At 47.0% G+C, this 26500-nt stretch overlaps 1 protein-coding gene across 1 annotated transcript in view; it reads right to left on the bottom strand.

Moving 5' to 3' along the window:
* SMC5 (structural maintenance of chromosomes 5) overlaps window positions 1-26500 on the bottom strand; it is a 1384551-nt gene that overhangs the window by 204291 nt on the left and 1153760 nt on the right. Inside the window, exon 21 of the mRNA XM_069625793.1 lies at window positions 10465-10584. Within this exon, the coding sequence (XP_069481894.1) occupies window positions 10465-10584 (120 nt within the window). The remainder of the gene's footprint in view (window positions 1-10464; window positions 10585-26500) is intronic.

Below are 26500 nucleotides of genomic sequence, written 5' to 3'. Positions count from 1 at the left end.
TTCAAGCACATGCACCAACGTTAACAATACCATGTTATGTGATCATACAGTTGTAGCGGCTAGTCATTTTAATTAGGTGAAACTTCCAATAGGATAGCTATTTCCATGTGGTAATATCACCTATACTTACATTCCAGCTAACATTTCTGGACAATCAATTTTAAATTACTCACTGTAGTGACTAACATACTCCTAGTCCATAGTCCCCTTTCCTCCATACTGTAAGGGCGTCCCTCGCTAGGGACGGGAGACTGAACCTTTTTCACCAGAAAAATCATCTTCCCCTTTAAATTTAGATGCACCCTGGGGCGCAGCCCTGGGAGCATGCACTCCCCTGACTCTGCCTACCGGCGCCACTCCTCAGTCGCCTTTGACGAGTTGACAATATTACCATTGCTTAATGACACCAGTTTTATTAGGTGGGGGATGATGATGGTGGGACGCATGGAGGAAAGGGGAATATGGACTAGGAGCATGGCAGTCACTACGGTGAGTAACTTATAATTACTCCAACATCCCGTCCCCTTTCCTTCATACTGTATTGTCGATTACAAATTAATGTAGCCCCAGGGTGGAATGTTGCCCCTCTTAGGAAAACAAGTTCCTTAACATTGCCTGACCAAATGCTGCATCCGATCTGGATATGGCATCCAAGCAGTAGTGCTTGCAGAAGGCCGAGGGTGTAGCCCATGTCGCCGCCTTGCTGATAACCTGCCACGGCATGTGCCCTTGGAATGCAACTGCCGTGGCCTTAGCTCTGATTGCATGCGCTTGCAGGTTTGCTGGAAGAGGTTTGTGCTGCCCCTCGTACGCCTTCTTCATAGTCTTAACCATCCACCTTGCTATGGAAGCCTTGGAGGCATGACAGCCCAGCTTTGACCCGCCCGAAGGTGACAAAGAGTGCCTGATTTGCGGAAGCTAGAATTTTAGAGCGCGTCTGACATCTAGACAGTGCAGTACCCTCGGAGCGTCATCTTTTAGGTGAAAAGAGGAGACAATCTTAGGTAAGAATGAGGGGTGAGTTCTAAGCACCACCTTGTCCTTATGAAACGTACTATAAGGCTCTGACGACACCAGGGCATGGATTTCACTAATCCGGCGTGCCAAGGTAAGGCCCACCAGGAGGACCATCTTAACAGTGACTAGCATGATGTCCGCGGATGCCATAGGTTCGAATGGTTTATGGATCAGGGCGCCCAAGACCACGTTGAGGTCGCACACAGTGCATGGTTTCTTGATGGGCGGGTAAAGCCTGGTCAGGCCCGCCAACAGTCTTTTAACCACGGGATTAGAGGATGAAAACACCTCATCGAGTACCTGTAGGCTCCAAGTGCCGCTTGATAGTTGCAGCATGTGTCTACCTGCACCCCCGAGTGTGCGAGCTGGGCAGAGAAGGAAAGCACGTTGACCAACGTGCAGGCCAAGGGATCAACCTCCTTTGATTCTGCTAAGTGACGAAACATGGTACACTTGCTTTTGTATTGGCTGCTGGTAGCATCGCTCCTTGCCCCTTGTATAATCTCTAGATTGGCATGCGACAACTGCTGATGCCTTAGTGTGACCGGCTCAGGAACCAGGCTGCAAGGGCTAATCTCTGGGGGGTGGGGTAGATGACCATCCCTCCCTGCTGCAAGTAGGTGTGCTGGACCCAGCAGAAGGTGCACTGCAGCCTGATCCGACAGGCTGAGTGGTTCTGAGAACCAAGGTCTTGCTGGCGACCACAGAGCTATCAGGATGATACAGAGGTGCCGGGCCCCTCTGATCTTGCAGATTACCCTGTGAACCAGGGGGGGGGGTCGGAGGGAAGGCATATGCGTTCATGTTGTCCCACTGGATATGCATGGCATTGCCCATGGAGCCCCAGCCCTGTCTCTGCCAGTGCGCAAACTGGGGACCCCTCCTGTTGTGCCAGGTGACGAAGAGGTCCACCTGAGGATGACCCCACCTGTCGAAAATCCCCTGAGGGACCTGCTCGTTCAACTGCCATTCGTAGTTGTCAGCACCCAGCCTGCTGAGTCTGTCCGCCTCCAGGTTGGACTCCCCCGGGAGGTGTATTGCTGTCGGGTGTATGGCGTTTAGCAGAGCCCACTCCCAAATGTCGATTGCTAGAGTGCAGAGGGGAGGGGACTCGTTACCACCCTACTTGTTGATGTAATACATGCTGGTGGAGCTGTCGGTCTGAATAAGGATCGCCTTGCCGCTGATCATCGGGAGGAATGATTTCAGAGAGAGCCAGATGGCCATCAATTTGAGCCAGTTGATGAGGGCCACCTGCACCTGATGGGACCAAACCCCATAGACGCTGTCGCTGCCCAAGGAAACTCCCCAGCCCTCTAGAGAAGAATCCGTGGTGATGTTGACCTTAGGCATTGGTTGACGGAAGGGCCTGCCTATCCGCAGGTTGCTCTCAAAGCTACACCAGACTAGGTCTTGGTGGAGATGATGCGGGATGCTGACCATCTCCCCCTGGGAATCCTTGTCCTGCCTCCAGGAGGCTGCGAAGTGTAACTACAAGCGCCTCATCCTGCGTTTCGTATGTGGAACAGCGAGGAGACATGCCGCCATGATGCCCAGTAGGTGTTGGTACCACCACGCCAAGGACACTGCTCTGCTGAGCAAATGCCCTGTGGCCCCCTCTTGATGGCTGTGATCTTGTCCTCTGAGGGCAAAATCTCCTTGGAGCTCTTTTTCCAGATGAGGCCCAGGAATGTTAGACTCTGCGTGGGCTCCAGCTGTGACTTCTTGAGATTGATGGAAAATTCCAGCTCGTGTAGTATATTCATTGGGGCGGAGGCGGTGTAGTGGCTCTGACGAGCCAGTCATCTAGGTATGGATAGACATGGTGACCCTGGGCCCTGAGCAGGGCTGCCACCGCATTCATCAGTCTTGTAAAGACCCTGTGGGCCGAATTGAGGCCAAAGGGTACAACCTTGTATTGGAAATGAAAACCCATGAACATGAACCTCAGAAAGGCCCGATGGGGCTGCCAGATCGGGACGTGTAGGTAAGCATCCTTCAGGTCCAGGGAGCACATCCAGTCTCCCGCACAGAATGTCTCCGCTATAAGCGCTGGGGTAACCATCTTGAACTTTTGAAGAGGAAGGGAAAGGTTGAAGGTGGAAAGGTCCAACACAACTCTCAGGCCAGCCTGGCTCTTCTTGTTTATGGTGCAAATCTGTGAATAGAAGCCCAGACCCCGCTGGGAGGCTGGGACTTCCTCCATTGCCTGACTATGAGCGAGCACATTTTGGCCAGCACAGTTGCTGTCCCAATCTGTGGGAGCGGAGGGAAGGAGAGAGGAAAAGGAGGGATCGGGAGCTGGAAGTCTGGATACTACGGAGAGGATCCATGGGTCTGTGAACCTTGTCTGCCAGCGTTGAGAGTGAAGGGCAAGCCTGCCCCCCACCGGAGACTTGTGGATTCGGATGGCTGTGTCATGCCTTTTTGCCCTCTGAGGCTGAGCAGGTGGATGTTACGCTCACCTGGTTCCCACAGGGGCGTCGATCAGACCCGGACAGCTGCGGTCTCCACCAACGTGATGCGTAGTGAAGAGATGACAGTCTGGACTGGCCCGCCTAATCTTGTCTGCTGGACTCGTAGAAGTATTCTCCTGCAAGTGGAGAACGGGATTTAGCCACCCGTGGACTTTAGTGATGGCCCCCCAACAGTTCTCGTTCTCCCCACTAATCACCTCCGATATTCCCTTTTGGTAACCTCACCTTATGTTTTTAAATGATGAGCTCTCCATCCTGCATGGCATGCAGGGGCGCGTAGATACCAGTTACTTCACTGGGTTGAAGGTACTGGAGAAGTTCCGGAGGAATATTGACTCCAGTGTCTATAAAGTTCAAAGAGTTCAATATGTCCGATGTTCACTCTTGTTCCAGTCCCTCGTTAGGTTGCAGCTGGGTCCAAAAGAATATTGCCCGGAGGCAGTTGATGGTCGTTCAGGTACGAGTCTGTATTACCAAACACTGTCCGGTAAAAGTTGCATGAGTTGAACTTGCTGTTTTCTCTCCCTTTATAAGTGCAGCATAGGAAGATGCAGCGAATTAAAGAATACCACCTCCGGTGGTAAAGCAGGTAAGCCTATGGTGGCAAAGGGAATGTCCTTGTTGGTTTTCTCGGCTCACCTTGTTATTCCTTTTGTTTTCCCCCCAGGTGCTGGGTTTCGACGAAGAAAATGATGGAGGCGGCGCCGAGTCGAAAGATGCGGTGGATTGGTGAGTATAACGCGGCGCTGCTGCTGGCGAAGCGAAGCTTGCTGAAATAATGTCCTTTCCAGGCTCGGAGATGTGCTGGATCCAGAATCAGGTAAGGAATCAAATAATGTTTGTGATCTAACTTCTTCTCCTTTCTTTGCCTTTTGTCTAGGAGCTCCGGATTCGAGGCGGGCGTGGCAGAAGACTGGATGCTGACTTGCAGACACGGTGAGCGTCACGCTGCTGGATGCAGAATAACGCGAAGCATGGGCTACTGTTCGGGCGTGGTTTAAATAGCCTGCAAAGTAGTCCCAGGTAAGAAGTTCCCCAGAACCACACCCGAGTGAAAAATAGTCCCTGTAATAAAATAGTCCCATCCAGGCCTCACGTTGGCTTGGACTAATTTGCAGCATGGTCTGCATAAGGTAAGTAAAGTCTATGAGCCTGGTGCCTATGGCGCCAGGACTGAATCCAAAAAGCCCCCAGCCGGGGCTGTTGGGGTTTTAATGAGTATCTGGATGCCTGCTCCCGGGGCTGATGGACTCGATCCGGATGCCTGGGGGTAGGCACCATGACAGGGGACTGGAAAAAACCTTTGTGCGCCGCCTTGTGCTGCTTGTGCCTGTACTGGCTCGGGGATCTGTCCGGTTGTCTGGACCGTCTCTCCTGGAAGCCCCTGATACCTCTGAAAGACCGACCTTTGTCTGAGCTCTGTTGCGTCTGGCGATATGCCTTTGGGGTGGCCTTAGTGAGGATCGATAAGGATTTTCCAGTCTGAACTGTTGTTTTTCTTATCAAGTTCCTCATCCGCAGTGGAAAGGAACAGATCGCCACACTCAAAAGCAAGGTCCAGTATACACTCCTGGACATCATGGTTCAACTTCGTCACCCATAGCCAGGCCGTTCTTCTCATGTCGGTAGCGATACACATGGCACGCCCTGAGGTGTCAATGTGAGCCACCGTGGACTCCATTATATCGTGCGCTACAATGTTGGCTTAAGCCAGCCCAGCCTTGAAGCACGCCTGGCTCTGCACAGGGAGTTCAGGAAGGAAATAGACAATCTCTCGCCAGAGCCTCTGGTTGACAGCAGTCAGCATGGCGTCAGCAAGGACTGACAAAAACGAAGAGAAGCGTTGGGATAGATTTTCCCGTTCTAGCTGTGGGGCGTAGAGTGAGGACCTCTGCCAAGACCCCCGCCTCTAGTTCCACCTCAGGCTGTGGGAGCCCCAAGTACCCTGCCAGGCCCGCAAACCGTTCATGAAAGGCCTTGACCGATGAGGGCATGCCGGGGTCGTCGTCATCCGGTGCCGCTGGCGGAGTGCTGGCCGTAGGGGGCTGTGGCGAACTGACAGGCACCAGGGGCTGCTGCAGCAGCGGATACAGGGCTGCTGTGACTGGCAGCGGCATGGGAGCCGGTGTTGTGGTGACTGGCAGAGGCAGCTGGGGCTGCATTGGACTCGGAGACGGAGGCGCTAGACCCAAGGGCAGGGTGGCCATAGGCGCTAGAGGCAGTGACATCCTTGAGGATGATGCCCATCTGTGGAGTCCTCATGAGAGTCAGGAATAGTTAAAATAAAAAAAAAAACCTGTCTTCACAGGCCAACGGAGCGCTTGGTGGAGCAGGAATGGGCTTGGGGCCCTGAGGTTGCTGAGACATGGGCACACACTGTCTTGCTGTATGCGGGGTGCATCTGCCCTGCGACGCTGAAGGCTTGCTGTGGGCCATGTAGCAGACGATGACCAGTCCCACCTGGAAACTTGTTCCCCTACCTGGTCCCCAAAGGAGGACGGTGTTGTGCGAGCCACCATTTTGTCTGGCCCGGGGGCCATTTTGTCGGGTGCGCCGTGGTGCTTGCCGCGCTAGGCCCGGCCTCCTCCAGGATTCTTGGCGGTGGAGGTTTAGGCCTACCCTGCATCTCAGGACGGGGTCTCGTAGGCGCCGGTAGTGCTGTGTACAGGCGCCCCCTCAGACATATGTCCGGTATTGGGGCGTAGCCCCTCGGGTTGACACCCGGTAATAGAACCTTGCGGTCCGTCAGCAGAGTCACTGGTAGGATCTTGCGACCCCTCAGCCAATAGCTGAAGCAGTCTTGGTACTTGCGCTGGTACTAGGAGCCGATGGGTCCCTCCTGCACGTGCGCTTCCTGGGGAAGGAGTCGCCTTTGCGGGGTGCAGATGAAAACAGTGCCCCCACCTTGAGCCTGGTCTTGTGCTTGACGAATTCCTTTAAGTCCTTTGGAGGCGACCTTCCGAAAAGCTCCCTCCACCTGGCTATTCTGTTATTCAGAGCGCATGGTGTCAGAGCATCACACGTGGTGCAGCCCTCCCAGCCGTGGTCGGGGCCATGGCAGCAGAGGCAGAGCGTGTGAGGGTTGGACGTAGGGAAGAGACACTCGCAGGCTGGACACCTGCTGAAGCCCGCCAACGTCGAGATGCGCCAGGGAGGAGTGTGGCGCCAGGAGACTGAGGTACCTGATTAAAGACAAAGAAGACAAAAGTACTTCTCCGGGGAAGAGCACATGGAATTAATAGGCTGGAGGCCTATCCCAGGAGCGATGGGGAAAGCGATCTGTTCCCGTCGATGCGGAAAAGAGGACTGGGGAGTGGCGCCGGTGGACGGTCCCAGGGGAGCACGCTTCTAAATTTAAAGGGGAAGATGATTTTTCTGGTGTCAAAGGTTCCATCTCCTGTCCCTAGCGAGGAATATCCATACAGTATGGAGGAAAGGAGACGGGACGTAGGAGTATGTGCATTAACACGGCTTTCCCTAATGTTGCCTTTGCAGCCAGTACAACATAGAATCAAAAGATCAACTTTTGAATCTATAGGGCTATTCCCACACTGATTCAAATGTGCATTTTTTTGTCAGAATCAGAAGTCCTAGCTCTTGCATATTAATTGGTGGGAGTTTGGGAATTAGCTGCTGGGGACTATACATCTTTGATTAAGTTGGCATGCTTAGTAGTGAAAGGGTTGAAACATACCACTTAAGCCTTGGAGGAATTGCTTATAGATAGACAAGCTATGAGAAAGACAGCCTTGCAGAATAGAGCTGCTATTGATTATTTGTTATTGAAACATAATTTAGGTTGTAACACATTTGAAGGAATGTGTTGTTTTAACTTGAGTGACCATTCTCAGACTGTGCAAAACCACATCCGAAATGTAAAGGACTTGACAAAGCAAGTAACATCTTATCACAATGGGAAGTGGTGGGAAAGGCTATTTTCTTGTATTCCAGATGTTGGAGGGATTTTGCGTTATGCCTTTTCTTGTATTTTTCTATAACTGTTATGATTTGAATTTTTTGTTGCTGTTTTATTCAATGTATTTCTAGTTTAGTTATAATGTTTCGTCGATTTCAGAAGTCGACTTTAGTGCCAGTGAATTATGGAAGTCAAATGTCCAAGAGTGGAATATAATGCTTTTGAATTGTAATGTTTTTGACTAAAATATGGAGTCTGTGAAATGCACTCTGGGTGTACCCAGAGCAGCAATGGATATTTTCAGTGAGATCTGCATTTTAATGTGTAGTCTGAACACTGTCTGTATTTTTCCAATAGAAAACATGTTTACCTCTTGGGGTTGCCATGGATAATTTTGGCCGAGGATCCATGGGAATTGGCAACAGGTGGACTTTGAGAGTCAGAACTTTCTGGAAAAAGCCATCTTGCATTTGTGGGAGGTTTAAAACGGAGAGCACCAGATTAGGCAGACACAGAGAAAAGCTTCAGAGAAACGGTGGACATACTGCTTTCCATGCCCATTAAGCAAAACATCTTTCTGACTTCCTGTTTGGGGGCTTTCCAGTGCAGTTCTTGCGAGATGAGTTCAGTGGCTGCTGCTTTAACTGTGCAGTATTTTTTAAAATTCATGTATTATTTTTACTACATTTATCTTTTATGTATGCTGATTTGTGAACGGCCATAAAGAGCCATTTTACATTTTAGCCAAGTGTGTTATGTGAATTATTACCTTTCAGCGTGTCGCGTTTCTCTTTTCATTGTGTACTGGGGCTGTGAAAAAGATTACTGTGCACTACTGAGAAGCAAAACAAACTCATTGAGCCATTTATCAGCCTGAGGATTGTGTGTGAGAAATGTGCCCTGTAATGAAATCCATAATATACTTCAACTAATAGAACCCTGAGTGACCTTTCAGACAAGCATCCTCCTGCAGCACCTCTTGCACGAAGCCAGGAATGAGAGACATAGCAATCTTTGGAGTCACCATTAGCTCAAACTATAGGGCAGTTTGATCAAAATTGCAGCTAATCGAAGGACATTTCTTAGATTGCTAAAGTTACTGCAGCGTTACCAAGGTGGGTTGTTTGTCCACAAAGAAAAAGTTGTTGTAAGCAGTGGTGATTACTAAGAGGAGCCTGCATTGTTTGTTTAATTATTGTTGTACATTTTGGACTAAAAGTCTGTTAGTCGATGAAAATTTCTTTTGTGCCCATTTAAAAAAAGAACCTGCTGAAACGTTGGATCGGGTACTAGGAGAAGCAGAAGAACAGATCCAGATCAGGATCCCTTAAGCAGGTCCCCTTTCCACCGCACTCTTCTGTCTTTTCCCACCAGAGCTAAAATCCCAGGTCCTCTCCCCTCATTCCTGGGGTAAAACTGAAACCAGCCTTTCCCACCACAAATTCTACTCCAAGGAGCCAGAAGCTTTACAGGCTGTCAAGCTCAATCTTCCCTTCATAGTACAGGCTGCTGCTCCTTTTCTGGACATTGAAGGCTAAGCTCTGTACACCTAGAGTTCAAGCTTGACATCGCTGTCAGCACCAGCGTTTTGGCACCTAAATCAGAGGCGTCGGGTCAGTTTTCAGAGTATCAATTGGCTTTCCCACAGCCCTCATTTCTCTACACTTCCAGAATCAGGTGCCCCCCTCTCAGGTGTCCACTGGCAGGGTCACCGATCTGGCGACGTTTCATCCCATCTTTAAAAAGATGGCTTTTGGCATGGCCAGTAGGTGTAATTTAGTGCCATTTGACACTCCACCAAAATCTTGCTCAGATTTCCCCCACTGATAGTGGGTTGTTGAATTTGGCACAAGTCCTACATGAGATGATCTGGGCTACTGCTTTGGTGCTTAATTCGGATATATTTGCAGTATCATCATCGGGCTTGAGAACAACTTGGGCTCCTGGCTCTTACAGTTGAGAGCGAGGCTGATGCCGCTAGACATTTTGAGTTGGATGTTCACCGTGGCATGCTCGCAACCTTTAGTAAGGCAATCACACTGCTTCTTTTGGCAGTCTGGCAGAATCCTTCATCTTTGCCTCTGGTATCAAAAACAGTCTCAAAAAGCACTGCCTAGCTCAATATGACCTGACCTTTTAACTCATCCTACCAGAGAGAGCCATGTTAAAATGTCTACTGTGAGCGGCAGACCCATAGAAGATTGACACATGAGGTAAGAGCATTTTTCATCAAGAAAACCTGTGCTCAGGACAGTCCATGCTTTTTGTAAATTGGCAAGATACTTTCACTTTTTGTAGGATGCGGCGAGTAAGGCAGTAAACACTTGCCCCATGACATGCAAAACTCCTTCCAGCAATACCTGGTGGATGGGAATAGACGCCAAGCAACTGCTCAAGATTGGGCTTGGCAGAGCAGACCGTGTAGCACGCTCCATGAGAAATGACCAAGAATCAAACTCCCAATGCAAGTCCCTAATATTTAAATGTTCAACGATTTGGGGAAGTAGGAGAGTCCACCAATGAACAGTCACACAAACAGGTCTATCTATTTCGTCCCAGTACTATCTGCATTCTTAAAATAGCAACTGATCCTCGGTTTTGCATTCATTCAATTTAATAAGAGCTCTCAATATAGGTATTGGACTTGCATAAATAGTGCCTTTTGTTTTATCTTCATTATAAATACATTTTCAAATTTCTTAGAACACAAATGGTGAACAACAACTTTAAGACCCAATGTTTCACCACATCGATACCTTATCAAGTGAAGGATGTTTAAAAAGAAAACCCACAATGATATGCAATTCCTTCCAGGAAGAATTAAAAAGCAGTACAATCTTACAGTGATAGATGAAGAGACAAACATTGGGAACAAGGATCAGGTTTAAATGATCAGCCTGGAATTTTTTATTCTGTGACTTATTTTCTTTTAGAGAAAGTCATTTACCTAAATAATATGTTCTATGAAAGCCACCAAGCACTAAACATTGTAGATGGCATGCTTCATTATAAAAATCTGCATGAATTTAAGGTTAAACAAAATATAAAACATACTTCATTTTCAGTATGAAGATCCACTTCACCAGCGCACTGCATGGAACTGAAAAACTCGCTGAACTTCACGTTGATTTGTTCTACAAGCTGTTTCAGAGGGTTTAGCCATCTTTCCTTTACCTGAAAACAAATGTATGCATATTATTCTGGGGTGAAGGTATTGCTGTAAAAGCTTATTATTCAGTAGAACGTATGCATTGTGATTTGTTTTACAGCTGTTTTAACCAACCAAGAAGCATTTTGAAAAGTAATACAAGATATAACAAGCATTGGCAAAACCAAATTGTCTAAGCAAAAGCAGATGGTTTGATTTTGTACCTTAATGTACGTATTCCAAAAGTTTGTAAACTTCACCTTTTAATATAGCGTTAAGCACCCAGGAGGGGAAAGCTTGGCGTGTAATGGCGCTAGCCCAAGCAATGGTAGACCAGAGAGAAGCAAGGGAACATGTGACGATTAGGGCTGTTACCAACCAAACCTGCACACCCTCCCGTTTGCTTAACACTTAGCACCCCAGGGTACCCTCCGAGGTGCTAATATTGAGTTTTGTTTGGAGGCAATTGTGCACAACGCAAGTGAGATTCCAACTTAAGAAAACAAGATGTCTTCCATATAATGTAGAAAGCGACACAAGTTCTGTTTCTATGTTTCTGGTAGCCACTGCGTTAGGGAGGAGCGGGTAGTGTTAGAACGGGTGAGAGGGTGGTGGCTCAGTGGTGGGGGATTCAGTGGGTGAACGGGACGGAGAAGAGCCCTGCAAAAAATGAAAAAATTGAAAAAAAGCTGGTAGCATCCGGGGAGGTGCACATCATCATGCTGCCAATGAACGCTGACTCATATCACAGGGGCAAGCCAATAGTTCTAGCCTCCTGCTTAGCTGGCACCACTGCCCTGGATGCCAATAAGAAGTAGGGATAACACTTTGGAAAAATGCCCTTGTCATTTTACTCTATTTTATTGTTCTGCACGGATGCGTGTCTTTGTATGTGTGGATCTGTTTCTCAGTGTGTGTGCTTGTGGTAGGTGCTGTATTTGTCTCTGAATACCAAGTATATTCTTTGCATGTGCATATCCCCCAAAATTGGCAGGCTTAAGTACATTAAGTGTACTGCAAGTGTATTGTTTGTGCGTGTACGGATGGAATAAGTTACCTCCCTGTAACTCGTGTTCTCCAGCATTGGTATCTTTCATAGATTTACGTGCTGTATAAATATTCCCCGTCAGGCTGGGAACCCTCAGCTACAGAGCAGTTATTTTTAAACTGAAAACTTCAGTCACTTTAGTGCTCTTGTAAAGTAATTCTTTGGTCATACTGCCTATAGCCAACGGAAAGTGCTCCCCTTAGCTAAACCCCTGGAGGCCATCTTCAGATTTTGGCAAGTGCACGTGAACGTGCCAATATTAGCGAAGAAGAGCCATAAGTGGGGTAGGCAGGAGGGATGCATGTGAACCAATGAAAGAAACCAATGCTGGAGAAAAGTTGTTACAGGTAAGTAACATTCCTGCTCCATTCTCCAGCATTGGATCTTTCATAGATTCACGTTGTATGAATAGATTACAAAGCATTACAATCATAATGGGTAGAGGCCATATCCATTTAGAAACACTTGCCACAGAAGATACTGACCCTATGCAGAACAGGTTATGTAGAACCAACTTTCCGACTCTGGACTCAGTGGGAAAATTGTGTCTTTTTACTCCTGTAACAGGCAGGCAGGAAAGAAGTGCAAGCTCTAGCCACAATGTTCTTGCAGTCTTGAGGCAGCGGAATGTTGCTGAATTCTAGGAGCACAGGAGCCAGGCCGCCAAGTTCAGGGAGGTCAGATTGTGGCGGGGCACTGCACCTTTGCTCGTGGAAAGCACATCGCCTAGAGGAGGAAGTCTCAGCGTGGGAGCGGAGGATAAGGCGAGGAGGTCGGAGTAACAACTGTCTTGGCCAAGCAGGGGCCACTAAGATCAGCCTGCACTGATGGTGTCTGAATACATTTTACACCTGAGCCACTAGGGAGTTTGGTGGGGTAGGCATCCAGAAACATCCCTCCCAGGGCAATGTGAAGGCATCTCCCAGGCTCTGTGGATGAGGGAACCTGCAGGCAACGGCCACGCACCTCTCGTTTTCGTGGGTGACAAAAATGGTCGAAATCTGCAGTACCCCAACGATAGAAAATCCATGAGAGTTCACTTCTGGTGCTCCCATTCGTGACATGAGTTGGGTTTTCTGCTGAGGGAATCAGCCACTGTGTTCTGAACATCCGGAAAGGTGGAAAGGGATGAGGAACATGTGCTGCTCCAATGCCCAATGCCACAGAGCCTGTACTTTCGTAGACAGGGAGAGAGACCTGGTGCCTTCTTGTTTGCGCATATAAAACATTGTGGTGGTGTTCTGTGAAGATCCGAACCACATGACCGCTGAACTGAGGAAGGAAATACTTGGGAGTGTGAAGGCATCATGAAGTAGACACGGACAACTGAATAAAGTTTGGGCTAGAAACATTTATTAAAGCAAATGGAGGTTTGGAAAAAGGCCGAACTTTCCCTATGTGGGATTTCTCTACCTAAATAAAACAAATGATAGTCTGCGTCAGGAAGCCAAAAGCAAAATGTCTGCATATCCAAAACCTATACTTGCCCTCTCATCTAATTGTATACAATGTGTAGGGATGTCGGCATCAAATGAGAAGTGTCCAAATAAGAGTTCAGAGCTTCTTCCAGCTCCTGGTTGGAAAAGGGTGTTTCCCTTCCGAAAGGTTCAAGATAGTTCACATTACAAAAGTGGGGTAACCTTCCCGAAGCTTTCAAGTCTCTCAACAAAACACCACAATTCTCTGGGATACTTCCAACTCTTCTGGCTCGATAGCCTTTCATCAATTTCATAAGTTAAGTTCCTTAATTTAAGATTACACAAGTTTTCCTTCATTCAATCACAAGCTTGTGGGTGACTTGCGTGGCTTTTCCTTAGGTGGGTGTTCTCGGACTAGGTGCAGTTGTCGGACCACACGGTCCACCCATTACAGGTCATGCAACCGACATCTTGTTTGCTTATTCTTTATAGGCACATTGCAACTGTTTCAGCTTCACAGTGGTCCTTGACTTATTCTCAATTCACATCCTCTTGATGCTGTATCACTGTTTCGTTTGCCAACAGTCACGTGTTGCCCTTTCACATATTCTCAGGTTTCTTGGCACTGCTTAGTTTCTCAATTTACACAGTTCTTTTGTATTCGTATGGCACTTGCTAATGCTGGTTTCCTCAGGTTGCACAGTTCTTTTGTATCAGGGAATTGCACAAAACTGCTTTCAATCAGGTCAATATTCAAAAAGGCTCTTTTCATTCAAATCAGTCACTTTGCAGAAACCAACATTTTTCTTTGGCCCTCTCTTGGCCTTGCAAAAGTTTGTTTAAACCCACACTTTCATTTAATTCACCCTGGGATGTTGCTTCGCTCCAGGTTAGCCTTCTTTTCATCTCTTTCACAGTTCGGTATTCATAAACCCTTTCACTCTGTTTAGCAATTTCGTTTCTTCGTAATTATCAAAAGTATTCGGTAACTTGTCAGCTTTCCAACTCGACCGGCACTCATATCGCCCAAATGGTCTCTCGCTCACTCACGAGAGCCCTGACCTGCAGCAACCACACGGTCTACACCTCAGCGTCCCAGAGTCACTCGGGCTTCTCTGACTTACCGGTTACGCTGTCTCCAGGTGCTCTTCTCCGCGTCGGCAGGGTTTTGCTGCTCACGGCTCAGTGTGTCTCTTGTCCAGGGTCTCTGCCACCTCACGCATACGGATAGGGAGTCTCTCCGACTCTGGGAGGTATGCAAATGAGTTCTGCTACCAGATACCTCTCAAATGCTCCTGCCACACTCGGCTTCACCTGCAAAGACTCTGCAGCTCATAGGCACTTCGGGCACCCGTCTCTCTGGCTTCACCTCCCGCTTCTGCAGTAAGTGTTCCTCGGTCGACTCCATTGGCCTCAACGGAGCGGGCCATTTATACAGTTCCCTTGGCTTCAGGTGCAGGCAATAGTCATTCATTACATCATGATTGTGGTACTCGGCATCCCCCTTCCTCGTCCCAGTACCAGAGTGGTGTCTGTGTGAGTAAGCGTCAATAAAAAGAGGATGTATGGCTCTGGGTTGTTTCATCATCCCTGACTGGGGTTTACTGGGCGATGATTTATTGTAAAGATAGGGAAGAGACTGGTAATAACCGACAAAGGCCTGTGAGATAGTGGACTAAGAAAAGGGAAATGGGGGATAACATGTCTCACCCAAGTGTGTCTCTTCCCCACTCCCCAAGTCTCCTCCAACATGGTGATCCTCCCTCGCATTTCCACCCCGAGAGTCAGGATCTGATAGCAACGGCAGTTCCCTGGCCACCGGAGAGGAGGATGTATTGGGAAAAAGTAGTAAGGACGCCCTCAGATTCCTCACAGGGACCCAAAAGACAGTGCGCAGCTACAGAAGATTGATATGGGGAACCTTTCCTTAGTCTGTCCATAGACCTCTGGCATGCAGATTCATTTTATGGGCACCCAAGACTTTCAGGGAGATATCCGTCGTGGCAGTGACTTGGTGCGAGGACAGGCGTATGGGAGCGCCGTGAATGAGGTGAGGCCGAACCAATCACCAGCGCAGTCCTTCCTCGAATGGTTGTATCAGCAGGATCTTGTCCTCTCAGGAACGGAGACCTGCCACCAGCGTGTATCGAGGAATTCCTGGAGAGGTTGTATGCTCAGTTTGCAGTGCTGGAGTAGAGGGATGCACAAAGGCATCATACCTAGCAGGAACTTTAGTAGAAGGACTGAGGCTGTCGGCAGCCGGGATAGAAGTAGGACCTTGGTCAGAAGCGATCGTACCCTCTCTTCTGGGGTGGGGGGCGGGGGTTTAAAAGGAGGGGATCGCACCGCAAGAGCACAGGTCCAGAATAGCCCCCTAATAGAGAGCCTGTTGAGACTGAGTCAGACAGGATTTTTGAAAGTTCACAGAGAACCTCTGCGTATGTAGGCATTGAATAGTCTGCGTGGTGTGATGGGCAGCCATGGAAAACAACGCTGCCCGCACTGGCCAGTCATCGAAGCATACATGTCTGCCAGGGCTATGACGGTGGGCCACCATTGGGGTCAGGCATTTGGTGAAATCTGAGCTGACCAGAGACTGATGGGCAGGGAGTTGAACTGGTAAATGGCGACCTATAACCATGAAGCGCAAGTAGCAGCAGTGTTTTTGAGGAATAGGGATGTGGAAAAATGCATCCTCTAGATCCAGGGATGTCACACAATTCCCTTTCCCAGTTGGGACAAAGGGTGACCATCCTGAATATTTGCACATTCAAGAATCTGTTGAGAACCCGAAGATCTGGGATGGCCCTCAAACTTCCTGATTTTATTTCTTTTTCAATAAAAAAGTGCCTGTAGTACACTCTTTGTCCTTGCTGATTGGATGGGACTCTGTTGAAGGCTCCCTTTGATAGCAGCGACAACCTCCTTCAACAGCAGATGGACGTGCTTTTCCATATTTTAGAACAGAGGAATGGTGGGTGGTCGCTTAACACACTCCAGCGTATGTCCCTGCTGGATTAGGGAGAACACCCAGCTGTTCCTGGTTTTCCACTTGTCAGCGAATTGAGAGATCCTGCTGCCCACTGGGGTGTGAAAGTGGGGGGATTGGGCCGGAGACAGGCCAGGTTTGCTTGGACGGTTGGCTCCTGATATGCAAGAAGATACAGCGTCGCTGGTTGCCCCTTTAAGATTGGGACTTGGTCATGTAAGTGCCCGACACTGAGTAAGACGGGGAGTTGTATGATGGTGACTGGTATGAAGGCCTATAAGTCAGTCGGTGTCCTAGTGAAATGGGATTTTTCCGACCTAAAAGGACTGGCGGCGTTGCCGCAGCATGCCAAGCGAGCAAGCTGTTTCTGCGTCTACTTCGATGGTTTGCAGTCTTTTCCGCCTTCCCGAAGGGGTCGACTATTAAAAAGCATGTCCACCACCTATGTCTGGACGTCCGGTCGAATTGTTTTTGGCTTTGAGCCAGCCTTGTCTGCATAATACAAAGCAATTTCCAAGCTATCGGAAACCTGTGTCTACAATGTCAACGGAGACAGAGATTGCGTGATCCACAGCTTCACCATCGCAAAGGGAAAATGCCTCGTCCTTGTTGTCCGGCAGGAATTCAAGAATGGGGCCCATCTTGAACCAGAGTTCTCTGTCGTATCTGGACAGGATGACCATTACATTAGCCGCTTTGATGGTCGTTGCGGCTGTTAAGATGGCTCACTTTCCAAAGGCATCCAGGTTCTTGCCTTCTTTGTCAGGGGAAACGGAGCAAGCGGAGGAAGGGTTGGAAGAACGATTTCAGGCTGCTTCTAACACTACAGAGTCAGGACTGGGCTATGTCCTGAGACATTTAGGCGTTGAGTCCGGCACTCTTTACTTTTTATCAAACCTCTCCTTTTTGGGAGGTGCAGAGCCTGGGTTGGTCATGGTAAACAGACCGCCTTCCCATATATGTTCCAGTAATGGGATTGCCACAATCGACTTTCTGGGCTGCTCTCACCTCTGATAGAGAAAACATTCCTTCTTTTGTTCCTCTGTGGCCAAGCCAAACATCTTTGTTGCCCTTGACATCAGAGCGTGGAAAGATCAGATCTCATCTGGAATCTCGAGGAATTACCTTGTCTAATTCGTCATCCCCAGGGATAAGGTTGTTAATCTCAATGCGCCTGCAGTGTGTGTTGCTTTGCCGAACAAGGTCTGCGTGTGTCTACCTAGTCCCAGAGGACAGAAATGTCAGTTGTGATATACAGGGAGACGAGAGGTCGACTGAACAGTCTAGCCCCGGCAGAGGCATGGCGGGGTACGCTGGGATCAAAACAGGAAGTCTACCGCCATAAACTAAAGTGAACAGATATTACATCTTTACTAAACCCCCCAGATGAAGCAGGTTAACGCCCTGAAGAAGGCTGGTCTAAGAGTCATCACGCCCATTTAGGTCGGGTGCAGGCAGTATAGGCAGTAGTCGTGAAGGTACTGCATGTACACATTCTTTAGGCCACACCGTGGACAGGCTTTGAAAAGGCTCTTGGTCTCCACCAAGCTGGATGTAGGCTGCACGGTTGGAGAATGAGAATCTGCAGACACGGGGCTACGGCAACCGGAACAGGATCAAACTCCAGATGTCAAGGATACCACAAACGTTGTGAAAATGAGAAAATTAATATTAATTTGAAGTAAAACAGTACGTAAGAGAGATTTCGGAGGACTCCAACACATTATGTGTGCTGAAAGAATTTGAATATGGCCTCCAGGGGTTGAGCCAAGGGAGCCCTTTCCATCGGCTGTGGACAGTATGACCCAAGAATGACTATACTAGAGCACTAAAGTGACTGAAGTTTTCAGGTTTAAAATAAACTGCTCTATGTTACAGAGTATTCTCAGCCTGATGGCAGGGAATATTAATTCAGCATGTGAATCTATGAACATTCCAATGCTGGAGAATGAGCGTATTATCTGTGCTCACTTACATTGTTTTTTTAGTGCTTACTTACATTCTGAGAATATTGTTGTTGAGCGTGTGTGCATTTTCCAAGCATTCGGATTGTTCTTGTGTGAATGTGTGCAGATATTCATTCACTGTATTGTTATGCATTTGTTATGTTACTGCACCAAATCAGTCCAATTGTTTTGTCCAAGTCAACATTCTGACCATATTGGTGTCTTTATTGGGCTTACGTGTATTCCAAGCATGCTCTATATGTGTGCATGCATATTCTGACGGTGTGCAGGTTTGTGTGCAGAGGAATAGGAGACATAGAAATGCTGAGGGTGAAAAGGTAGAGCCGATGTTGGGGGCATGTGGACTGTGCCCACAATGGTTATCAGGGACTTTCATGACAAAATAATATGTGTTTGGGAAATGTTGAATATTATTTCTAAATCTAGGAACTCTGATTGAATTGGAATATGGATTTGTTCCTTCTCAGAGGGGGGCCAGGGTGAGGGATCTCATTGGCCTTTCAATCTGGTTTACACTTCTCTAACCTTCCTCATGGGATAAACTGGTTTCTCCTTAAATGGGTAGTATGACTGTCTGGAATTACCAGAAGAGGCAAGTGTGTTTCCTTCGGTCCTTTTCACCATCATTCGGCACTAATCACTACCAGAACAGACACAAAATGGGTCTCTGTTGCTAGTTGTGACAAATCTTGTGGGGCTAGAGAGGTGAGCCCGCTGCACCAAACACCCCAGAGGGGACAGGGAAACTGAGGGTCCCATTGCCAGTTAGACTCCCTAAGGAGACATGAACTCCATAGCAAGGGATAAGTTATCCTCCTCGCCCCCCACCCAAACTCCAATACCATTGTTGGCTATGTGAGAGTTTAAACATATAACTAAAAACCTCATGTTTCAACGGCTAGTTTGGTTTCTGGCCGCAAGTATCCTTGGGAATGTGCCAGATAAAGAGGCAATCAGAAGTGACAAGAATGAGAAGCCTGCAGGGCTCGAGAATGCCAGGATGCTCATGGGAGGTGTAGCAAGTTTGCACAACAGAACGCCAGGCGTGGCATTCAGAGAGGGAGTCGGCGCTGCTGAGAGTTCACACTGTATGCCTTGCGACGACCAGTCCCGTGGAATGGAGGAGAGCGAGAGTGCTGCCGGAAGCCAGCAGGACATGAGAGCAAGCTGCATCTCCCCAGTTGACACGTGGCATAGGTAGCTCCACACCTAGACTAACCAACCATCCCAGGGCGCACCGCCGAGAAGATGAAGACACGCAGTGGCTCCGTGGAACTGGGTGGAGGGCGGCAAAGCCAAATCAAAAAAACCAAGGGCAGGGAGAGCCCAGGGTGTGGAGAGCATAGGACAGCCCAGACATGGAGAACTGCAAGAATTCCAAGGCGGGGTGAGAACCAAGAACCCCCAAGGCGAGGTGAGAATCCCCAAGATTGGGTGAGCCAAAATAGACCCAAAGGTGGGGGGAGAACCAGAAAACACCAAGGAGGGGAAGAGTAAAAAGTGACCAGGTTGGGTGATAACCAGGAAGCACGAACACAAGGAAAATATCAAGAGATCCCAAGGTGGGAAATCCAAGGAAAAACCCCAAAGTGGGGGACTAGAGTGAGATGAGCACTAGAGTGTGGATATGAGCAAGAACTCCCAGAGTGGGAAAACAGGAAAAGAACAAACCCCAGAGTGGGGAACCGAGAATGAAACACACCATGGTATGGGAGAGAAACATAACCCCAGTCTCGGAAAGAAAAAACTGGGAGTGAGAGAGACAAAGATTCCCCGATTAGAAGGGAGAATGTCCTTTGATTGACGAGAGTTGAGAAAGAAAGAGACCGAAAAGACACCAAGTGCCCATTTGGGACTGTGCATCTAGGTGACAAGCCCATGATAAAGAGACACCAGGATGGGGGGAGTAGTCGGAAACCATCCTTTTTTTCAGGCAATGGCCCAAAGTTTGTCTTTGTTGGATTTATGTTGTTCTTTTCTAGCGGTAGGGACAGAACTCAGGCTAGAATAGGTTTCTGGACCGAGGACTTAATTTATTTAAGGCATCCTGAGCAGCACACTTGATGCAGCTTTTCTCTGTACAGCAGGGCATAGAATCCTAGTTTAAGCCTTGATTTCGTTAAAAAACAAAACAAACCATTCAGACAACATGCCGCTGTGTCAGTGTCATGATTTTGACCTACCACACAGTCTCCACAAAGGCCAAGTAAGGATTGAATAGACACAGTCCAAACTACCCTCAAGCTCACTGAGGCTCACTGAGGCAGGCCTGAGGCACAGACAGTGCCCTCGCTGTGAGCCTAGTTCTTCCAATATCACCTCGTATTTCAGTCCCTTATGGAGCGCTTGTTAATCTATGTACAATATTTGTCATCAAAATGCTTTCAAAACCAAAAGGTACTTCCAGAAAACATATCTATTTATAATCTTGGATAGTACAATAATGAATGCTACCTTATCAGAATGTTGAGTAATGTTAAACATGTAATCATTAGCTAACAATTCAAGACTTACAACACTTGTGCTGGTAAACAGTACATATGAATAACCACAATGCACACAAATCAGAGGCACATACAGTGAAAATAAAGTAAGGAAGAAAGAAACAGCATCATCAGAAAATGTTAATGACATTAAAGTTTATCTTCATGTATAAAAATGAATTGTGTGTTTGAAGCCTGCTCATTTCCCAATGTATGTGCACCATGAGCTGAGAGCAAAGAAACAAACTCGTATAAGAAGATTTCAACTTAGGACTCGATGACCCCCTAGATTCGAATGCCACACTAATTAATAACTCCCTAGAGGAACTAGGTTTCACCCAAAAGATATCATGCTCTACCCATACTAAAGGTAGAACCCTTGATTGGATTGCCGTGCACAATTGCCCTATCTCGGTACTATCCACACTACCTCAGCATTGGTCTGACCACCACTTGATTACGTTCGGCTTAGTGGCCCCACCTTCGCTACTCACTGATCCTGTAGCCCCAGTAGTCCCAACTAGAAACAAAAGAAACATCACTCCGGAAAACCTCATCCCTCTGATCATACCTACCCTCAATTCTATCCCAGATCACACTGACCCATTCACCATGGTAGACGTGTACAACAAAGTAATGCTATCATCCCTTGATGCCATAGCACCCTTAAAGATTAGAAAAAGCAAACCACGTAAACATGTGATCACCTGGTTCTCCCCACAACTAAAAATACTCAGACTTGAGAAACGTCGATGTGAGAAAAGCAATCGGCCCTTTACAAAAAAGAAATAATTTCTGCCAAACAAACTTCATACAACTTCCGAATCACGCAAGCCAAGTCCAATACCAAAGAGCTCTTTACAATTCTGAAGGAGATAGAATCCCCTATCCAAACCACAGACTCTTGCACCAAGGACAAAAACTGGTGTACAAACATTCAAAATGCCCTCTAATAAAATCACCACCTTGCAAACTAAGATCCACCATAAAAAGGCCACCCTTCTCACTATAACTAAACCTAATATTAATAATGTGACAGTGAAGCCTCCTATCTCGACCCCCCCACTTGACGCTACCTCTTACTTCAATTTCCGCAAAGTATCTATCAAAGAGGTTGAGAATGTCATCCTCACTCTTAAACCATCGAACTGCCACGGGGACTTCTGCCCAGCACAACTTATAAAAGATGCAGCTCGCGAACTCTCACCTTTCATTACTAAATTAATAAATGCATCCTTCAACTCAGGCACAATACCTAACAATCTGAAACAGTCCTGGGTCCTCCCACTCCTTAAAAAACAAAACCTAGACCCCTCCATCCCTACAAACTACCGCCCTATTACCATAGTACCATTCATGCTTAAAATCCTCGACAAAATGGCATATCTACAAATCCAACAATACGTAGAACATAACTATCTCTTAGGAATCCGACAATCTGGTTTCAGACCCCAACATGGAACAGAAACCGCTTTGGTTGACCTTAAGATACAAATTGACGAGTTGAGAGACCAGGGCACAACAGCACTACTGCTGCTCCTTGACCTCTCAGCAGCTTTCGATTTAGTCGACCATGAGATTCTGTGCAAACACCTCGAGTCGGCCGAACACTTCTCCCAAGAGGCAATAGGCTGGATTCAGTCCTTCCTCAGTAATAGAACAATGCGCGTCTTCTCACCATTAGCGGCTGCTGACCCCACGCCAATTGCCTGCGGCATGCCTCAGGGCTCCTGCGTCTCACCTACCTTGTACAACATCTTTACAAAGCCCCTTTTTGATGATCTCGATGGTCTGGGTATCACCTACACAAACTATGCTGATACCCAGATCCTCATCCCGTTGACGGGGGATTATGACAAGGATTTGGCCTTTGTAAACAGAGTGTACCTCATCATCCAGGCATGGATGGCCTCACATGGACTATGCCTGAATGATGACAAAACAGAACTCCTCATTCTTGGTACTTCAGCCAATATTAACAAACTCGGGCAAAACTACTCATCATTTGAAATTGACCATAACATCATCAGTGTGGCCAAGGAGGTAAAAACACTGGGTTTTTACCTAGATTCCTCATTATCATTTAAAAAACAGGTAAACGCAATGGCCTCCGCCACTGCCTATATCTGTAAACTCATCCAAGCAGCCAAACCATTGCTAACTCCCAATAACTGCATTACCCTGGCTAGAGCATTGATCTTATCTAAGCTGGATTACTGTAATGCCCTTTATGTAGGCAGTAACAAATACATCATAAATAAGATCCAAATCCTACAAAATAACGCCCTAAGAGCAGAACTAAGTATCCCCAAGAAAGCCCACATCTCAGATACCAGAAGATCTGTTAACTGGCTCTCCACGAAAGACAAGATCTTCCTTAAATCTGTCTCCCTGACACACAAATGCCTTCACGATTTGCCCCGAAATATCTTACAACGAGATTCTCTAGACAGGCTTCCCACCGCCCCTATAGGAGTGTCAATGCCAACCTACTACTAGTCCCAAGATTCAAACGGACGTTGACAGGAGGGAGTAGCTTCCCTGTTAAAGCAGCAATACACTGGAACTCACTACCGCCACCTCTAAGGAAAGACCCCCCCTATCTTCAGTTCAGGACGAACATTATCCAATGGATGAAGGACCTTGACAAATAATACTCCCTGGTTCCCTCATGCCTGGCCAGCCTATCATTATTTAAATTGGCCAGCGCGATTTCCAATAGATTTAATGTTCAGTGTACTCCCGTTATTCTCTTTGCTACTATGTAAACTGCCCTAGATAAAGTGTCATTGGTATCTGTTACTTATGCTGTCACTGTGTCCCTATTGTAACTCCATCGGACGTTATCTAATATGCTATATGTAACCAAGCTATACAACCCTCTTACTATTTTCGTGCCTTGTTACCCTTGGGGTTATGTGCGCATTATAAATAATAAAAACAAACAAAGTACTTAAAGTACATATGACTAGGTTAACATCTAGATATATGGCACCTTTTTCAATTTTAATATTCTGACTGCCAGTGAACAAAACCACCTGGCCTATATATGTCAGTGAACAAAAACAAGTGGGCCAGATATGTGATGTCCTCAGTGATGTCATCAATGACATTTGTGATGTCATCTTTGATGTCCTGGGTGTTAGTCATAGCAGTGCACGGTGGTGGCGCTAGTTATGGTTGCTTAGCTTACCATAACTAGCGAATTTCAGGTTTTTTTTGGTTTTACTTGTAACCATAACATCCCTTTAACAAAGTTTTTTCATTGAATTTCATAGGATTTTATTAGTGCATGCTATTTTCCTACAACTTTCTTATATCATACTTACCCAATATAGCAATATTTGTGTCTAATTTACAAAGTGTCACCTTAAAACGCAGCAATTTACCACCTTCTTGAATAATTTTGAACACTTCTATACACTTTTTGCAACTATTTCAACTAGTTTTGCATCCGCGGACGTCTACGAACATCTGACTTCATTGCAGACCTTCCAGACAGTGCCACATGACCATACGCTGGCGTGCGGCATGACGACGTGTCCGAGACCCCGTCCGCACTTCACAATAAGATCCGTGCTTCGCAGACAGTTCGGAACTGCATTTTCTACTGAGCTAGGAACTTTCAACTTCAAAATTTCACTTGCACAGCTCCAACACCTATTCCTACTCATTATCCATTAACAATCTAGTACACAGTACATACTTTTAGCAAAACTGCTATTTATCTTAAAATAGCATCAGCTAATGCCATCCCTCCTCCTCAAGATCCACCACCACTGCTGTAATCAAGGAGCATGAGAAACACTGCCCCCTACCTTAGAAATAAAACACGCGCAACATTTTCCCCTGTCCACCTACCCATCCATATTAATGTTTGGGGCCTCTTCAACAATAAAGGAAATGTTCCTTTAGGAACCACCTTTCACAGTTTCAAAAAATAGAACTAAAAAAAATAAATAAAATAAAACGTATAGACTCAGTAAAGTTTTTCCAACATTTCCATTTGCATTTTGTGTTATGCTAATGGGAATATTGTGGCGTTCATCCTTCGTTCCAGGGACTGGAATGGTGGATACCTGCCCGGCAGCCCAAGTTATCAGCCCAAGCGAAGCGAGGATGGATAACGAGGTCTCCGCATCATTATCCCCCCATTCCAGCCCATGTAATGGGCGATGAAGGCCATTAGTACCCTAGGTTCCCAAAGCGGGAACCCGGGGTGCTGAACAAAAAGGATTTTTCTTCCTACACCGGGACGCCTATGGCGTGTAGGAAGGAAAATCCTTTTCCCAGATGGCCACGATGGAAAGGGAAGGCGTGGTTCTATACAGGACCCCTCTTCGCTTTCCATGGAAGCCGGTTTCCAAGATGGCCACCATGGAAAGGGATGGCGGGGTTCCATACAGGGCCCCTCTTCGCTTTCCATTGAAGCCTGTAGAAGGCAAAAAAAGAACCCTATGACCTTATTACCACAAGCACATTTTTATTCCCTTTCAAATCTATCCCAATTTCAAATAACTTCACCACAATGCCAGTCCCAGGTGGACATGGCCACTTTAACCCCATATGTTGTCCCTCGTGGTCATGGCCAGTAGCCAGATTGTCCGGATCATGACCTTATTCCATGACCTGGACAATCTGGCCACTGCCCATGGCTACAGGCTACACCTCAGTCACCAAAGATATATCACTTTTTTTTGTACCTACATTATGACACGGGCACATTTGCAAAACCATGCTTTCAGGTCCTTGCCAATGCTCCTTACACAAGTTTGCTGGAAATCCACCCACGTTTTATTTTTTCTAAAGTGTCAAATGTATGCACATACAATCGTCATATAACCTAGCCCCCACTTGACAAAATCCATTCAGACTTTATGAAAACATTTATATCTAGATCTATAATCTTTTTGCAAACCTTTGTGTAGAGTTTTCAAATGGCACCATATTTATAAGCCTTTACAATATTTTGGGACCCCCCCCTCTAATTCTGCGACCTCTTGACAAAATCCTACCAAACTTCGCAAAAACATTTATATCTATATGTATTATCAGTTTGCCAAATTAAGTGTAGATTCGTCAAATGGCACCTCATTTATAAGCCTTTACATTATTTTGGGAACCCCGCTATAGTTTTGCCCCCTCTTGACAGAATCCCACCAAACTTTGCAAACTCATTCGGGCTCAGGTCCGGAATATAAATGCAAAATGTCATGCATTTTCATTAACTAGCGCCCAAGTTATAAGCCATCCAAAAACTGCCCCAAAACATCTTAAGTGTCCCCGAACTTCACAGGACTGTTCGCGAACATCCGAACTGTTTGCGGACTTCCACGATGAAAAACCTGTTTTTTGCTTCTTGCAGCCATATCCCATCTCATCCTCATCACCCCTCACCTTCCCAGAAATTATTTGATAAGTTTGATAAGTGCAATGTTGTGTTTTTTAATATGTTTTTACTGCGATGTCTGCGGACACCGGCTGCTGTCCGCGAATCCAAGATGGCGGGCGTTTCCAAAAATCTGACGCACCTCACGCTTCATCCCAGCCAATCAGCAAATATGTTGCGTGTCCGCGGACATGACGCAAGCCGATTATCCAATCGGTGTCCTGTCCGCAGAGCTAATAGGGAAGTGTGTCCGTGGAGCAGACATAATCACTAATTGTTTTAGACCTACTTTTTGGTCGTTTTAAAAAAATATACTGGACGGATTTTCACCAAATTTACAAAAGCACGCTTTCAGGACCAAGCCGCCGCTCCTGACGCAAAATTGGTGACAATCCGTCCAGCGCTTTGGGCTGCGGGTGTGACATTTTTTCTCCATTCAGTCTATGGAAAAAAAAGACATTTTGGGACCCTCCCTATAACTTTGCCCCCCCCCTCGACCAAACCTCACCAAACTTTGCAAAACAATTCTGAGTGGGCCATATACTTTGTTTTGCAAAATTTGGTGAGGATTCGTCCAGGGGGAGCGAAATTATAAGCCGCTCAAAAGGTGCTCTTCCTATGGGTTTAGCAACCTAACCATAACTACAT

Source organism: Ambystoma mexicanum, chromosome 6p, assembly GCF_040938575.1.
Source record: "Ambystoma mexicanum isolate Mex_15411 chromosome 6p, UKY_AmexF1_1, whole genome shotgun sequence".
Classification (NCBI taxonomy): Eukaryota; Metazoa; Chordata; class Amphibia; order Caudata; family Ambystomatidae; genus Ambystoma; species Ambystoma mexicanum.
Note: the sequence above shows the minus strand (reverse complement) of the source record. Positions and strands in the feature narration are given on the sequence as shown.